General features: G+C 37.7%; 1 protein-coding gene across 1 annotated transcript in view; it reads left to right on the forward strand.

Annotated features, from left to right (window-relative positions):
- The window catches only part of GMPS (guanine monophosphate synthase), a 792,617-nt gene that overhangs the window by 746,985 nt on the left and 29,198 nt on the right, over positions 1 to 16,434 (forward strand). The window contains exons 3-6 of the mRNA XM_050778240.1: positions 1,067 to 1,248; positions 6,560 to 6,674; positions 12,376 to 12,473; positions 14,671 to 14,774. Coding sequence (XP_050634197.1) covers positions 1,067 to 1,248; positions 6,560 to 6,674; positions 12,376 to 12,473; positions 14,671 to 14,774 — 499 coding nt within the window. The remainder of the gene's footprint in view (positions 1 to 1,066; positions 1,249 to 6,559; positions 6,675 to 12,375; positions 12,474 to 14,670; positions 14,775 to 16,434) is intronic.

Genomic DNA, 16,434 nt, shown 5'->3' on the forward strand with positions numbered 1-16,434 from the left:
ATTTTAGTACCTGAGCAATCTTGTTTCATCCATAGCCACCTACTTTTGCATTATTTTGAAACATCTTCCAGGTAAGTATTTCAGTATATTTCAGTTAGCAACTTGACATTTTGCCAAATTAACCTTCCTGAAAAGTGTATCCATGTATACCTGACAGCGATTAGATTTAAAAAGTCTTTTTATTTTTATTTTTGATACAGAATTTGGCTTGTTGCCCAGGCTAGAGTGCAGTGGCGTGATCTCAGCTCACTGCAACCTCTGCCTCCTGGGTTCAAGTGATTCTCCTGCCTCAGCCTCCCCAGTAGCTGGGATTACAGTGCCCACCACCACACCCAACTAATTTTTCATATTTTTAGTAGAGACAGAGTTTCACCATGTTGGCCAGGCTGGTCTTGAACTCCTCACCTCAGGTAATCCACCTGCCTTGGCCTCCCAAATTGCTGGGATTACAGGCGTGAGCCACTGCACCTGGCCTAAAAGGCCTTTTAAAAATCTTAGTGTTATGAGTTAGATGCATATATCATTTTCCTCAGATAATACAAAAAAATCCCAACACAGTGAATTAGGCCGTGCTTATACTCTGGCATCAAACTTTTAGTTTTCCCATCAGTATATATCCCTCATAAAAATGTTGTGACTATTGATAGGGTGACCAAATAACTTACTGTCCAAACTGGGACACTTTGAGATTGAAAGGATGCACTGTTAATAATAATGTCCATATAAGGAACATAAACCAGGACTATATTTTGGCGCAGCTGGATTGTATGCTCATCATACCATTAGGTCATGTATATAAGGTATATATATATATACAGACGATCACTATATTACATAGTCAATAAATGGTAGCATTTATTAAGTTTAAGTGTTTAATATATGCCCATGCATGGATATATATTAAAATCTTCCCTTTAAAAGGGGTATTTTGAATTGGTAACTCATAAAGTCCTAAGTTTTCATTCCTGTGTTTTTTTGGAGCTGACAGTGATCATTAATTTTTTTTTTAAGTACTGTAGCTTTAATTTTCATAATTAAGACTTTGTATTTGTATTGATATTTGCAGCTGGAGAATGCTGGAGGAGACCTTAAGGATGGCCACCACCACTATGAAGGAGCTGTTGTCATTCTGGATGCTGGTGCTCAGTACGGGAAAGTCATAGACCGAAGAGTGAGGGAAATGTTCGTGCAGTCTGAAATTTTCCCCTTGGAAACACCAGCATTTGCTATAAAAGAACAAGGATTCCGGTAGGCTTTTCACTAATCTTTTTATGAGGAGATTGAACTTAGATTGTGGAATATTTTATTATTAATTTGCTTGAGCACTGAATTTTTCTACGAAAATAAGATATGGAATGGTTTTATGAGTGATTTCCCATGGCTCTGATTTGGAGAGAAAAAGGAAAAATTTAAGCTTTCAGTTTAAAGGGATTAATTTTAATTACACAGTTGAAAGAACTTATTATCTTTTGAGTTTTTTTTTTTTTTTTTTTTTTTTTTTTTTTTTTTTTGAGACAGAGTCTCGCTCTGTCGCCCAGGCTGGAGTGCTGTGGCCGGATCTCAGCTCACTGCAAGCTCCGCCTCCCGGGTTCCCGCCATTCTCCTGCCTCAGCCTCCCGAGTAGCTGGGACTACAGGCGCCCGCCACCTCGCCCGGCTAGTTTTTTGTATTTTTATTTATTTTATTTTATTTTTTTTTTTGGAGTCGGAGTCTCGCTCTGTCGCCCAGGCTGGAGTGCAGTGGCCGGATCTCAGCTCACTGCAAGCTCCGCCTCCCGGGTCTACGCCATTCTCCTGCCTCAGCCTCCCGAGTAGCTGGGACTACAGGCGCCCGCCATCTCGCCCGGCTAGTTTTTTGTATTTTTTAGTAGAGATGGGGTTTCACTGTGTTAGCCAGGATGGTCTCGATCTCCTGACCTCGTGATCCGCCCGTCTCGGCCTCCCAAAGTGCTGGGATTACAGGCTTGAGCCACCGCGCCCGGCCGAGTATTTTATGTTTTATAGGATTTGTGGGTCAGAGTTAGATGTAGCTGTTGTGGTCATTCATTCATTTACCCAAAAGCATTTTATCAAAGGAAAGTAGGAAGTTGGCTAGAATACTCCAAAGAGAAGAAATCTGTGTACAATAAGTGTTTTTGCTTCCTGTCCCAATAGACTAGTTTCCAAAGTATGGAGAAGATTTCTTATATCTAATATACGGGCTAATTTTGATAGCTTGTACCCTTAGAACTAGTCAAAATAACAGCCAGCTTATATCGTTTCTTCCTTTAACTGCTATTTTTGGTTAATGTCATGCTTTCTTTTTTTATTTTATTTTATTTTATTTTATTTTTGAGACGGAGTCTGGCTCTGTCGCCCAGGCTGGAGTGCAGTAGCCGGATCTCACCTCACTACAAGCTCCGCCTCCCGGGTTTACGCCATTCTCCTGTCTCAGCCTCCCGAGTAGCTGGGACTACAGGCGCCCGCCACCTCGCCCGGCTGTTTTTTTGTACTTTTTAGTAGAGACGGGGTTTCACCGTGTTAGCCAGGATGGTCTCGATCTTTCTACCTCGTGATCCGCCCATCTCAGCCTCCCAAAGTGCTGGGATTACAGGCTTGAGCCACCGCGCCCGGCTTATGCTTTCTTTTTTTTGAGACAGAGTCTCACTTTGTTACCCAGGCTGAAGTACAGTGGCACGATTTTGGCTCACTGCAACCTCCACCTACTGGATTCAGGCGATGCTCCTGCCTCAGCCTCTGGAGTAGCTGGAACTACAGGTGCATGCCACCACACCTGGCTAATTTTTGTATTTTTAGTACAGAATGGGTTTCACCATCTTGTCCAGGCTAGTCTCGAACCCCTGACTTCAGGTGATCCACCTGCTTAGTTTCCCAAATGTCATGCTTTTTAATTTTTTTTTTAATTGTTGTTTTTTCTTAGATTAAGACTGTTATGTGGAAGCAAGCAACTGTAGTTTATGTCCTTAATTGGCTTTTAAACTTTAATATTAGATGTACTATGCTTTTCCCAAAATTTAAAATTTTATTTTTCTTAAAAGAATTATCTTTCTAATGTGAAAGTGGTTAAAAGAACTTTTAAAGACTTCACAGACATGTGTGCATTATCCTGTGATATTTTGGCTCTGAAGTAGAGTGAATTAGAAATTAGAAAAGGCGGGTTTAAATTTAATTCTGCTCTAGTGTTAGGATACAGATAAAAAATGACTCTCTCTTTTAAACTATGGAATTTTAGAGTAATAAGGGACCCTCGAGTTTATCTAATTCAGCTGACTATTTACCAGTAAGAACTAGTTTTTTAGAGGGATCAAAAAACTTTGTGATAAATCTGAATGGCTCTCTGTCAGATCAGAGCTCCATCATTCCCCTCACCCAAAACAAATGAAAAATCCCCAGCAAAGTAACACACTAAATAGATACTAGAATAGGATAGCTGAATACTTGGCGAGAGAAATCTAATGGGTTTCAGGTCACTTGATCATAAACAGTGTCTAGGTTCAGTTTGTACCTCAAATTTCCCTTATGTAGCAGGAGAATAGGAACTATATCACTGTGGCTTTTATTACTGTAATCCTTTCTGCAGAAATAACTATTTGACCACCCCTTTTCTAGAACATCTTATGACATGAGAGACATCTTAACCTACTTATTTTTGTTATTATTATTACTTTTTTGAGATGGAGTCTCACTCTGTCGCTCAGGCTGGAATGCAGTGGTGTGATCTCGGCTCACTGCAGCCTCTGCCTCCCAGGTTCAACCTGGCAGATTCTACTGCCTCAGCCTCCCGAGTAGCTGGGATTACAGGCAGGTGCTGCCACACCTGGTTAATTTTTTTTATTTTTAGGTGAGATGGAGTTTTGCCATGTTGGCCAGGCTGGTCTCGAACTCCTGACCTAAAGTAATCTGCCCGCCTCAAGCCTCCCAAACTGCTGGGATTACAGGCGTGAGCCACCCCATGTGGCCCATCTATTTTTAGAAACTTGATCTGCCTGATACATAAAATTGGTATTTGGAATGAATTATGGCTTATTGGGCCTTGTAATTGCAAGTTATTTTCAAAATAGCAGGGTAGAAATGGAAGGCTCAAAGAGTGATTAGCTTTTAAAGATTTGTTGAAATAAGACGTTCGTAATTGGTTTAAGTACTGCTTGAGTTTTATCCTTAACTAAGTCCATGACTTTTTTGTTTTTTTAATAGCACTAAGAATCTTATATCCTTGAGTTATTTAGCAGATTAAGGAGTACTAGGCAGTCCCATGGTGGTTATCCTTTGTGAAACTAAATATAATATAATAGAATCTAGAGGTCTTGGTTATTAAGTATGTTTTATAGAATTTCAGCTTCTGTTTGTTTTGGTTTTTTTTTTTTTTTTTTTTTTGAGACGGAGTCTCACTCTGTTGCCAGGCTGGATGGAGTGCAGTGGCGCGATCTCAGCTCACTGCAAGCTCTGCCTGCTGGGTTCACGCCAATCTCCTGTCTCAGCCTCCCAAGTAGCTGGGACTACAGGCACACACCACCACGCCTGGCTAATTTTTTGTATTTTTAGTAGAGACAGGGTTTCACCATGTTAGCCAGGATGGTCTCAATCTCCTGACCTCGTGATCCGCCCGCCTCGACCTCCCAAAGTGCTGGGATTACAGGTGTGAGCCACTGCACCCGGCCTTAGCTTCTGTATTTTTAAGGAGTTAGGTTATAGATCTACCCTTAGGGGTAACGGCATTTCCCTTTAGAATTGTTATCTTAAAGATCTCATATTTATCATCTGAATAGGTTGTCATCCGTCTCTCTTTTGCAGGACACATGCTGGCCAATGTTTACCACGTCTCAGGTTGCTCATACAAAGTTCAAAAGGTGCTTTTGAGCTCATTGAAATTGCTGTTTTTTTAAAAATGACCTAGCTCACTGAGTTGTTTTGTTTTTTTTTTCTCTCTCACTGTTTTGTTTTTTATTTTTTTAAATTTTTTGTAGACATGGGGTTTTGCCATATTGCCCAGGCTGGTCTTGAACTCCTGGGCTCAAGCAGTCTGCTCATCTCTGTCTCCCAAAGTGCTATGATTACAGGTGTGAGCCTCCATGCCCAGCCTTACTGAGATTTTTTAAAAAAATAAATTTGATTTATTTCATATTATTCTTCTGGATGTATTATAAATCTAGCAATATACTTTGTATATTTTTATATGACAGGGAACGACTAATTAAAAAGTGTGTTGCAATCCAAATTTGTAAGTAAATTTTGATTAGATTTTACAATGCCTTTTTCTTTGAAATACAGATGAAACAGATTTATCTGCAAACTCAAAATGAGTTAGAGAGTACCTTAAATTGAATAAAGGGACTAAGTATACCTTTATTATGTGAGTGGGCATGTCTGGAGAGCATGTGCAGCTTGAAGGTGCAAGCCTCTTTATGATTCCAGTTGGTCGTAGTTATACAGGAGTGAAGGCCCAGTGTTTCCAGATTCTTTTTTCCCTAAAGAAAATCCAGAAATCTGAATTTTTGTGAAATTCCTGATATTAAAATGTTTAAATTTTTTGAGTGAATACTGATGGCCAGTGTAGATGTATTAATGGCCAGGAGAGGAACATAGGCCTCAGTTTGGAGTTTTCCCTTAGTGTAGTAGTTTGACTCCCAAGTTAACCCATGCTCTGCAAATTGTAAGGTAGCTAAATTATACTACTGGCCTGATTTCTGAGAGCAGGGCATGTGGGGCAGAATTGTTATTAGCTCCCTTTCCTGGGCTCAGGGAAAATTGCTGGGGATGGTGGATGCTGTAAACAGGCAAAGTTAGGTAATTTATACTTTCTATTCTGCCGTCTTTTGTTGTAGAGTATTTTGCTCTGAGCTACCCAGGGCCTTCATCATACCTTCAGTTGTTCTGTGACCTGCTAGGCTCTGAGAAGACCCGTGTTTTCACCATCTCCAGAATTCTTTTTTTTTTTTTTTGAGACGGAGTCTTGCTCAGTCACCCAGGCTGGAGTGCGGTGGCGCGATCTCGGCTCACTGCAAGCTCCGCCTCCCGGGTTCCCGCCATTCTCCTGCCTCAGCCTCCCGAGTAGCTGGGACTACAGGCGCCCGCCACTACGCCCGGCTAGTTTTTTGTATTTTTAGTAGAGACGGGGTTTCACCGTGTTAGACAGGATGGTCTCGATCTCCCGACCTCGTGATCCGCCCGTCTCGGCCTCCCAAAGTGCTGGGATTACAGGCTTGAGCCACCGCGCCCGGCCCAGAATTCTTATGTACTTCTTCCACTGATAAGGAAACAAGTAAAACAAATCCATGCTAAATATCACAGATAGAACATTGGTATTATCTATTTGGAAGTTTGTGCTTATTAACAAGTAAATGCTTGATAGACTTCTAAACATTGCAGTAAAGTACAGTAAAAATAATTAAACTGTGTAGGATGGTAATTCGCTGTGATATAATTAGAATTTGCTACATTCTACCAAAAACAACAAAATTTCTGAATCTGTGTTGTTTCCCTCAGTGGCACAAGGGAGAGAGGGCATAGACCTTGTGTAAAAATTAACAGAGATTCTTCACTGATTGTTCCTTAAATCACAGTGCTATTATCATCTCTGGAGGACCTAATTCTGTGTATGCTGAAGATGCTCCCTGGTTTGATCCAGCAATATTCACTATTGGCAAGCCTGTTCTTGGAATTTGCTATGGCATGCAGGTATGTCAGCAAATTTGTTTTGAAAGCTTACTTATATTTTATTCTGTTTGTGACTCATACTGTATTAGTATTTTCTCTCTTTAGGATATTTAGGATTAGTTGGATGAGATAACTTGCGCAAATATTACAAATATGTGAATTGCCACACTAGTATGGCAGAACTGGCCTGATAGGGAATCTATTTCCAGAGTAGTAAGTATACTATTTCATGTAACAAAACACTATCCATTTAAAAAAACCTTGGACATGCAAATTTACTTAAAATTTTCAGAAATAGTACACAGAGCTCCTGTATACCTTTATCTAATACTCCAGTTGTTGACATTTTTGAACCGTTTGAAAGTTGCACATGTGATGCCCTGTTACTTATATTTCCTAAATATTAGGACACTCTCACTGCCTAACCACAGTACAACTATCCAGATCAGAAAAGTTAACATTGACTTATTGTTAGAATCTAATCCACAGACTCCTTCACATTTCAGTTTGTCTCATTAATATCCCTTATAGGCCACAGATCAGTCAGGACTATGTATTGTTTTTAGTTGTTGTTTCTTTAGACTCTTTCAGTCTGAAACAGTTCCTCAGTGTTTCCTTCTCTTTCATGACCATGAAAGTATTTTTAAAAAGTATGTGTTAGTTATTTTGTAGAACATTTCCCAACTTTGGTTTCTGTGATGATTCCTCATTGTTAGATTCAGGTTATGAACTTTTGTCAGGAGTATCACAGAATTTGTGCTGTGCTTCTCAGAGCATCTTATCAGGCGGCACACGGTGTGGATTTGTGGCATGACGGGTGATGTTAACTTGGATTATTTGATCAAGATGGTATCTGTCAGGTGTCTCCACTGTAACATTAATTAATAAGTATATGTACCTTGGTTTTATATCGAAAGTAAGAATAGGCCAGGCGTGGTGGCTCACGCCTGTAATCCTAGCACTTTGGGAGGCTGAGGTGGGCGGATCACCTGGTCAGGAGTTTGAGACCAGCCTGACCAACATGGGGAAACCCCCGTCTCTACTAAAAATACAAAATTAGCTGGGCGTGGTGGCACATGCCTGTAATCCCAGCTCCTTGGGAGGCTGAGTCAGGAGAATCGCTTAAACCCGGGAGGTGGAGGTTGCGGTGTGCGGAGATCATGCCATTGCACTCCAGCCTGAATGACAAGAGCGAAACTCCTCAAAAAAAAAAAAAAAAAAAAAAAAGTAAGAATAAGTAGGGACTTACTGAGATCTTGAGATAAGGTACTCGTCTTCTTTTCTTTCTTTTTTTTTTTTTCAAATACTTTGTTTTTAGAGTGGTTTTACATTCACAGCAAAATTAAGGTACAGAAATATCTTAAATACCTCCAACCGCTACACATGCATAGCTTCTCCCATTATCAGTATCCCACACCAGTGTTACATTTGATATAACTGATGAACCTACATCAACACATCATTATTCCCAAAGTCTTTAGTTTACATTAGGGTTCATTCTTGATTTTTGTACATTCTATTGTTTTGGACAAATGTATAATGACATGTATCTACCATTGTAGTATTATGCATAGTATTTTGACTGCCTAATCCTTTACCTATTCATCCCCCAACTCCTGGCAACCACTCAAATTTTTTTTATCATCTTTATAGTTTTGCCTTTTTCAGAATGTCATATAGTTGGAATCATACAGTATGTAGCCTTTTCAGATTGGCTTCTTTCACTTAGTAATGTGCATTTAAAGTTCTTCCATGTCTTTTCAGTCTGGGTGGCTAATTTCTTTTTAGCACTGAATAATATTCCTTTGTATGGATGTATCACAGTTCATTCACTCACTTACTCATTCCGTAAGTGACAGTTTACTTACTCATCTACTAACGTCTTGGTGACTTCCAAGTTTCGGTAATTATGAATAAAGCTGCTGTGAACATCCATGTACAGGTTTTTGTGTGGACATCAATGTTCGGCTTTTTCAGTAAATTCTAAGGAGAATGATTACTAAATCGTTTTTTAAGAGTATGTTTAGTTTTGTAAGAAATTGCCAAAACTGTGTTCCAAAGTAGGTGTACAATTTTGCATTTTATAGTAAAAGCCTCTTTTTTCCTTTCAGTGTTCTTTGAAAAGTGATTATGAATTTGACTTGGCAAAAAGATTTTTCCATATAGTAGTCTTAGAAGAGCCTGTACCCTGATTGAGTTGAATGTTGGATATTGGCTGGCTTCTTTTTTTTTGGTCCCAGGGTGTCATATATTTATATAATTTACTGATTTTCTTTGTCAGAGTACTCAATGTTAATCATATAGCACAACTTATAATTATATTAAATGGTTGTTAGTATATTGAGAGGCATTGTAACTTCTCCTAAGGAAGAATCTCACAAGATATATTTTTAGGGCCTACTTAGAGTGAAATATGTCTGAAAAATGCTCCTTTAATTTAAGAGATAATGGCTTAGTGTTTCCCTATTATGTCAGTTTCCTGATATAATTATAAGGCCGAATTGTTCTGTCATTCGAATAGGATATCTTACAGCCAAAGCCAGGCCTGCTGATGTTAAATGCGTAACAATTTTTGCCTTTATTATCATCTGAACTTTTGTAGTAAGATAATGGGATATGCCGATCTTGGTTATTTGGGCAGAATTTGTCCTTCCATAAAATAAGGATATAGATGATGCTGTCTAGCTAATGTATTGTTTGTAAAGGGCTGCCACTTAGTGACTAGGTTGGGTAATTTTAGGACCTAAGTGTGTACCTTTGCCCCCCATGACATTCTGAAATTTGAGCAATTTCAGTGTCTTATATACCATCTTTTCCCATTAACTGGACTCTCCTGGCAGAGTCTTTCTAATTGCTTCCTCGTGATTCTTTGCTTTAGAAGAAAAATATCTATACTGCTCCCTTTTATATCTCTTACTGATTTACACCCCCCAGCATAAAAAAACAGAATATCGGTAGAGCTTTTGAAACTTTCTTTGTATGTCTCCATTCACATTCTTCTCTTCCTATCAGTGGCGACCAACTTTCCTGAATTTTATTATTCATTCCCTTTCTTTTTTTTTATAGTTTTATACGTATGTTTGTATTCCTAAATAATATATTTGTTTTGTCTATTGACCTATATATAAGTGAAGTCGTACTACGTGTATTATTTTCAACTTTGGTTTTGAGATTCGTTCATGTTAGTACATTTTACTGTAAATTATTCATTTTCACTATTGAATTTGTTTGAATATAGCATGTTACTTTTACATTCCAGTGTTCATACTGTTAGCTTTCTAGTTTTTTTCTATTTAGACAATATTGCCATGAATATTTTTGTACTTGTTTTCTGGTGTTATACATACACAAAATTTTCTCCAGGGTAACTGGCAGTAGGAATGCTGGGTCATAATGTACATTTTCAGCGTCACTAGGTAAATGATAATTTTTTCCCTCAATGTATGTTCCCACAACAATATATAAAAACATCTTCTGCTCTATATCCCTGCCAACCCTTGACATGATTAGATTTCTTTTTGTATTTTCTTATCTGCAAAGGTATTAAATGGGGGTCACATTGTAGTCTCAAAGTTAATTTTCCTTGTTATTGTAAGATTCGTATGTTTATTTGCCATTTGTGTCTGCTTTACTATAGATACTTGTTCATTTTTATATCAAATTGTCTTTGTTATTGTGTTGTGGGAGCCTTTATATATTCTGGATACTAAACTTTTCCCAACTATATATTATTGCAGATACCTTCTGGATTGTGACTTGTCTCTTCACTCTTTATGGTTTCACTTGGCTTTTTATATACTCTCACAAGATTTTGTCAAATTATTTTTATTGGGCAGAATTTCCTTCCCTTTCTCCCTTCTCACTCTAAAACTTAGAAAACTTTGATATATAAGAAAGATAAGAGGAGCTGATCTGATTGGATGGTGGACCTGGAGTACTATATGGGATTCCTTGAGGCAGTTAGAACCTCGGGGTTTATCAGGAATCCATACTGGCCATATACTTTGCTAGGTAGGGCCCTTGGGCTGTAAAGAGACCTGAAGACAGGGAGGAGAGAACATAGTCTGTTTTGATAATCACTCTAGTTCGAATGGACTAGAGTAGAAAATGAGGGGGAAGGTGAAACGAAAAATTAGACAAGGGTCAGGTAAGGAAGTCTTGTGTTTAATATAAGGAACTTGGATTTTATCCTGTAGACCAGGCGTCAGTAAACTATGGCCTATAGACCAAATCTGGCCTACCCCCTGTTTTTGCATGACCTGCAAGCAAAGAATGATTTTTTTACATTGTTAAATGATTGGGAAATTGAAAAAAATTATATTTTGTGATGTGTGAAAATAAAATTCAAGTCTGTGTCCATAAATAAGGTTTTATTGGAACAGTCACACCCATTTCTTTATAAGTATTGTCTATGGATGCTTTTGAGCTACAGTGGCAAGAACTGAATAGTTGGTACAGACACAGTAGGGCCTGCAGAGGCTAATATTTTTCTCTGGCCCTTTACAGAAAGTTTACCAACCCTTGCTGTAGATGCTAGAGCGCTAATGAAGAATTTAATCATAGACTAACAGAATCATCTTTATACTGTAGTAGCTAACATTGGTAGGTCTCTAGAACATTGCTGGAAGATGGGCAAGACTAGAGTCAAGGGAACTGATTAGATCGTAGCAATGTTTCTTAAACTGCATGTTAGTTAATGTGCTACAGTAAAGAGTTTTGTTTCTGAGTCTTTAGTTTGACAAATACTGTGTTAAACAAGTGCTAGCAGGTGTCCTTTCCTGCTGGAGCGAACACAAACCTTTATTGTGGGACAGTGTATTGTGAATACCTAAAAGGAGAATGTAGAGGGCACCGTTTGGTAATGGTTTTGAAGAATATGCTACTCTGAGTTACAAGAATGAACATTTATTTAAGTCTGTCTTATTTTCTGTCAGGGGCTGGGTCAACCTGCATTACACATGATTAAGGCAGATATCTTCTGATACCTGTTGTGGAACAGATACACTAAGATGAGTGGGAGTGTTTATATCACTGCAGATTTAATGTTTGCAAAAATCTTGTGTATATTTATCTGAGGTGGGAAGTTTGGGACATGTAAATGATAAATAAGAAAAGAAGATTGATTAACAGAGGAGGTGCTGAATTGAAGAGACCATTTGAAATCAGTCTATAAGCCTATGGGACTTGAACAGATGAGCTTAACTGAAAGGCCAGATTTTCCTGCTTCTCGCATCTTTACAGCACAGCCTTCGGCAGGCTTTCAGACTGTTCCTTTGGAGCCAAAGATTTAAATAGCTTGGAGAAATTTATTGTCTAATTCTTGTTCTGGTACAAGGTTCTTGTTGTTTGCTGTAGCTTTTTCCAAACTCAGAATACCTTTTAAAATGCTTTTAAATCAAACTCAGATGTAAGTAATTAAGATATCTATTTTTAAGCAGATGAATTCATAAAAGTACACTAAGTGGAAAATCTGCCAGTGTTTAACAAAACTTAACCGCAGGTCAAATTTTGAATCCAATTTTGTTTTATAACAATGCCTGTTAATAACTGTATAGTTATATATAACAATACCAAATGATCTACATTTATTAAACTCCTTTTATTTTGGGGATACAGATATATCAGGTGTTCTGAAAAGAAATAATATAAATTATTAAATCAGTGTAACAAAATGGGTATTTTTCTTTTGTTTCTATTAACATTAATTTTTTTCTTTGAACAGATGATGAATAAGGTATTTGGAGGTACTGTGCACAAAAAAAGTGTTAGAGAAGATGGAGTTTTCAACATTAGTGTGGATAATACATGTTCATTATTCAGGTATTACATTTTTAGATGAATAAGAACAGTAGTAATTAATTTAAAGTTGTTACTGTTATTTTTCACAATTGGAGATTCTATAATTCATAAACAAAATTAAGGGTATAGTAGTGACCACAAGTGTAATTGTCACGTTTGCCTTCCAGTTGAGTGTCAAGACAACATGGGATGGTGGTGATGTTAATAGGGAGTAAGGAAGGTATTTAAGAAATTTGAAAACACCTGTGCAGTTGTGGCACCCTATTTGGAATCATATATAGTGATACCAACATTTGTATTTTCCCTTTTCACTCTTTGATCTGTTTTTAAAGATTATTATTTTTCTTTTTCTTTTTTTTTTGTTTTGTTTTTGAGACGGAGTCTTGCTCTGCCACCCGGGCTGGAGTGCAGTGCCACCATCTCAGCTCACTGCAACCTGCGCCTCTTGGGTTCAAGCGATTCTTCTGCCTCAGCCTCCCGAGTAGCTGGGACTACAGGTGTGAGCCACCACACCCGGCTAATTTTTGTATTTTTAGTGGAGACAGGGTGTCATCATATTGGCCAGGCTGGTCTCAAACTCCTAGACCTCGTGATCCGTCCACCTCGGCCTCCCAGAGTGCTGGGATTACAGGCATGAGCCACCGTGCCCTGCTGAAGATTACTATTTTTCAAAGGAAGATTAATAAAAAAGCCAAGGTTGCTCAGAATAATTTTTTAAACTGAAGTTATTGCCAAAATGAGTTTGAAAGCCAGTGCTTGTTCAGCTTCATAATGGAGAGGTGTTGACACATACACTCATCCTTATTTCATGTGACTAATCTTGAGAACCATTTCAGGAATCTTGTTTGTGATATACCAGAAGAAGCTTTAAACATAAAGATTTGGTTAAGATTTGACATTTTTCTGTCTTTCTAGTTCTAAAATTCTGAGACTCTATCACAACCTATACTATTCCTAAACAATGATGACAACAACAAACCCCAAAATATCTTTTTGGCATTAATGTACTTTATCTTCTTGCTTTATTTTTAATTTACATTTTTATTCCTTAATGTTTATTATTTATTTTGTAATTTAATTTAATTTTTTTTTTTGAGATGGAGTCTCGCTCTGTCGCATGCCCAGGCTGGAGTGCAGTGGCATGATCTCGGCTCACTGAAACCTCCACCTCCCAGGTTCAAGTGATTCTCCCACCTCAGTCTCCTGAGTAGCTGGGATTATAGGCGAATTTTTTTGTATTTTTAGTAGGGACTGAGTTTCACCATATTGGCCAGGCTGGTCTTGAACTCCTGACCTCAGGTGATCTGCCTCGGGCTCCCAAAGTGCTGGGATTACAGGCATGAGCCACCACACCTGGCCATGCCTTAATATTATTTAATATTGAGTTCTTACATTATTTTCCATAACGTAAACAGTATATTTTTATGATTGATTTGTTTGAATCAGGGTCCAGAGAAAGTCTACATGTTACATTTGATTAATGTTGCTTAAATCTCTTAAGTAACACTTTCTTAACTAAGTATCATTAATTTGTTTGGCACTAGAGGTCCACATTGGTACTGGGTTGTAATTGTTTCTAGGACTTCCAGATAACAGAGTTGGGCAGTACCTAGTCTTTTAGAATTAGAAAACAGAATCATTAGTGTATACTTATTTCCAGTTAATATGAAAGATTATTGGGTTTTTACCTAACTCTTTTGATTTTGTATCTCCTTACTCTTAAGCTGAAAATGTTGATTGCTAATTATATTATTTGTTTTAACCTACCATATGCCTGTATCTATACTGTACTTACAGTTACAGGATAATAGTTTTAGTACTGAGTCCTATTACTACTTACATAAGACTACCGAATGAAGTGTTAAGATCTTTGAAATACCTCTGTTCTTAACATAAATCTCAACAGATATATAATATTGAAATTATTGTTCTATACTCTCTTAAAATTATTCCTGGGTGTCTGGTTATACTACCAACTACATATATTTATTTGTTCTAGTTTCCTTCCAGTTTTTATGGATTGCCTTTTTTAAGATTTATCGTTTTTTTATTGGCTTTATTTGTAATGGGCACAATATTTGAATGCTAGCAGTATTCCATTGTCACTTTTTTCTGTTTTTCTAATCATGTATGGCAAGCTTGTGTTTCTAAAACAAAAGAACCCAGGAATCATGTTTTTAATTAAGATATTTGTGTGTTTTATTTTTTGTATGTTTAGGGGCCTTCAGAAGGAAGAAGTTGTTTTGCTTACACATGGAGATAGTGTAGACAAAGTAGCTGATGGATTCAAGGTTGTGGCACGTTCTGGAAACATAGTAGCAGGTGAAAATTCTAAAAGTTTTGCAGAGTTCATTTTAAAAACTTTATCTGAAGAGTAAGCATATGCTTCTGTATGAGGTACTCTTTGATTTTTCCTTTTTCTTCTGATTTTTCTTCTCTTTTTTAAAAGATAATAATGAATGTAGGATTAACTGTTATGAAGGGAATTTAATAATAAGAGGATTATCCAGAAATCTCTCACTTACTGGTTTACTGGTTTGCTTTGAAATACTTTGAAAAATGTTCATCCTAATATAAGCTGCTCAGACATAAAACACTATACTTTTATGACTCAGGAAAAATTTGAGAACTTGCTCTCTTCCTACTATACTATATTCAGAGTTACTTGTCTTTTATTCCTTTCTTAGGTATGCATAGCCCATAGCACCCAAATAAGTACTCAAGAGATTTCCCTGAACCAGGGTTGGCAAACTGTGACTTGTGGGTCAAATCTCGTCTTTTGCCCTTTTTTAATGTCCAGGAGCTAAGAATGTTTTTACATTGTTAAAGGGTTATAATAAAATACAGGGACTGTATATGCTGCACAGAGCCTAAACTATTTACTCTCCAGTCCTTTGCAGAAAGTTTGCTGACCCATGCTCTTAAACCATTTTGTTCTCTACTTTTTTGAGGAAGGGAAATTGACTTTCTGGCTGTTTGGGGTTTTGACTTGCTTACCTGAATAATGTAAATGGTCACTAATAGTCCTGGAAGTCAGTGAAAGAAAAAGGTGGGTTTATCAATAAAGTTCTGTTTGAGATGCCACAGCTAAATAATAAGTTGAAAAAAAGATTTGTCATGGATATGCTGAATTTAGTAAACTGCCTGCAGTTACTTAACCGACATTAGCATAGGAATGCTCAAGAATGGTTTTACTTCATAAAAAAAAGATCAACAGTGGTAGATAGGCTTGTGTATTTTTATTCATCCAACAAACATTTGAGTACTTATTATGTGTCGTGCACAGTTCTAGGTGTCAAGGATTTAGCAATGAATAAAACAGGCCAGGTGTGGTGACTCTCACTTGAGAGTCTGTGACTCAGCACTTTGAGAGACTGTGGAAGGTGGATAGCTTGAGGCTAGGAGTTCGAAACCAGCCTGGGCACCATAGTGAGACTCCATCTCTACATAAAAATAATTAAAAAAAAATTAACCAGGTGTAGTGATGCACATTTGCAGTCCTAGCTACTCAGGAGGCTGAGGTAGAAGAATCATTTGATCCTAAGAGATCACGGCTGTGTTGAGCTGTGGTTGCACCCCTACACTCCATCCTGGGCAACAGAGCAAGACCCTCTCTCTTAAAAAGAAAACAAAACCTAAAACCAATATAGCAAAAATTCTTGTTTAACACTGGAAAAAAAGGAAAGTAAACAATAAAGAAATACAGAATATGTCAGAGTCAGATAGTGTTTACATTGAAAAACTAAGGGGGAAGAGGGTATTCTGGAATATGTATGATTAGGGTTGTTGCAATTTTATAGGCTATTCAGGGAAGGCATTCCTATAAGATGACACTGGACACGAAGAAAATAAGTGCTAACCTTTTTGGATATTTGGGGAAAGAGGAAACAGCAGTAGAGATCCTGGGTGGGTACCATATTTGAGGAGCAGCAAGGAATCCACGTGGTTGGAGCAGAGTAAGCATGACGGGGAGAGTGAAAGA

This window comes from Macaca thibetana, chromosome 2 (genome assembly GCF_024542745.1).
Source record: "Macaca thibetana thibetana isolate TM-01 chromosome 2, ASM2454274v1, whole genome shotgun sequence".
NCBI classification, from domain to species: Eukaryota; Metazoa; Chordata; class Mammalia; order Primates; family Cercopithecidae; genus Macaca; species Macaca thibetana.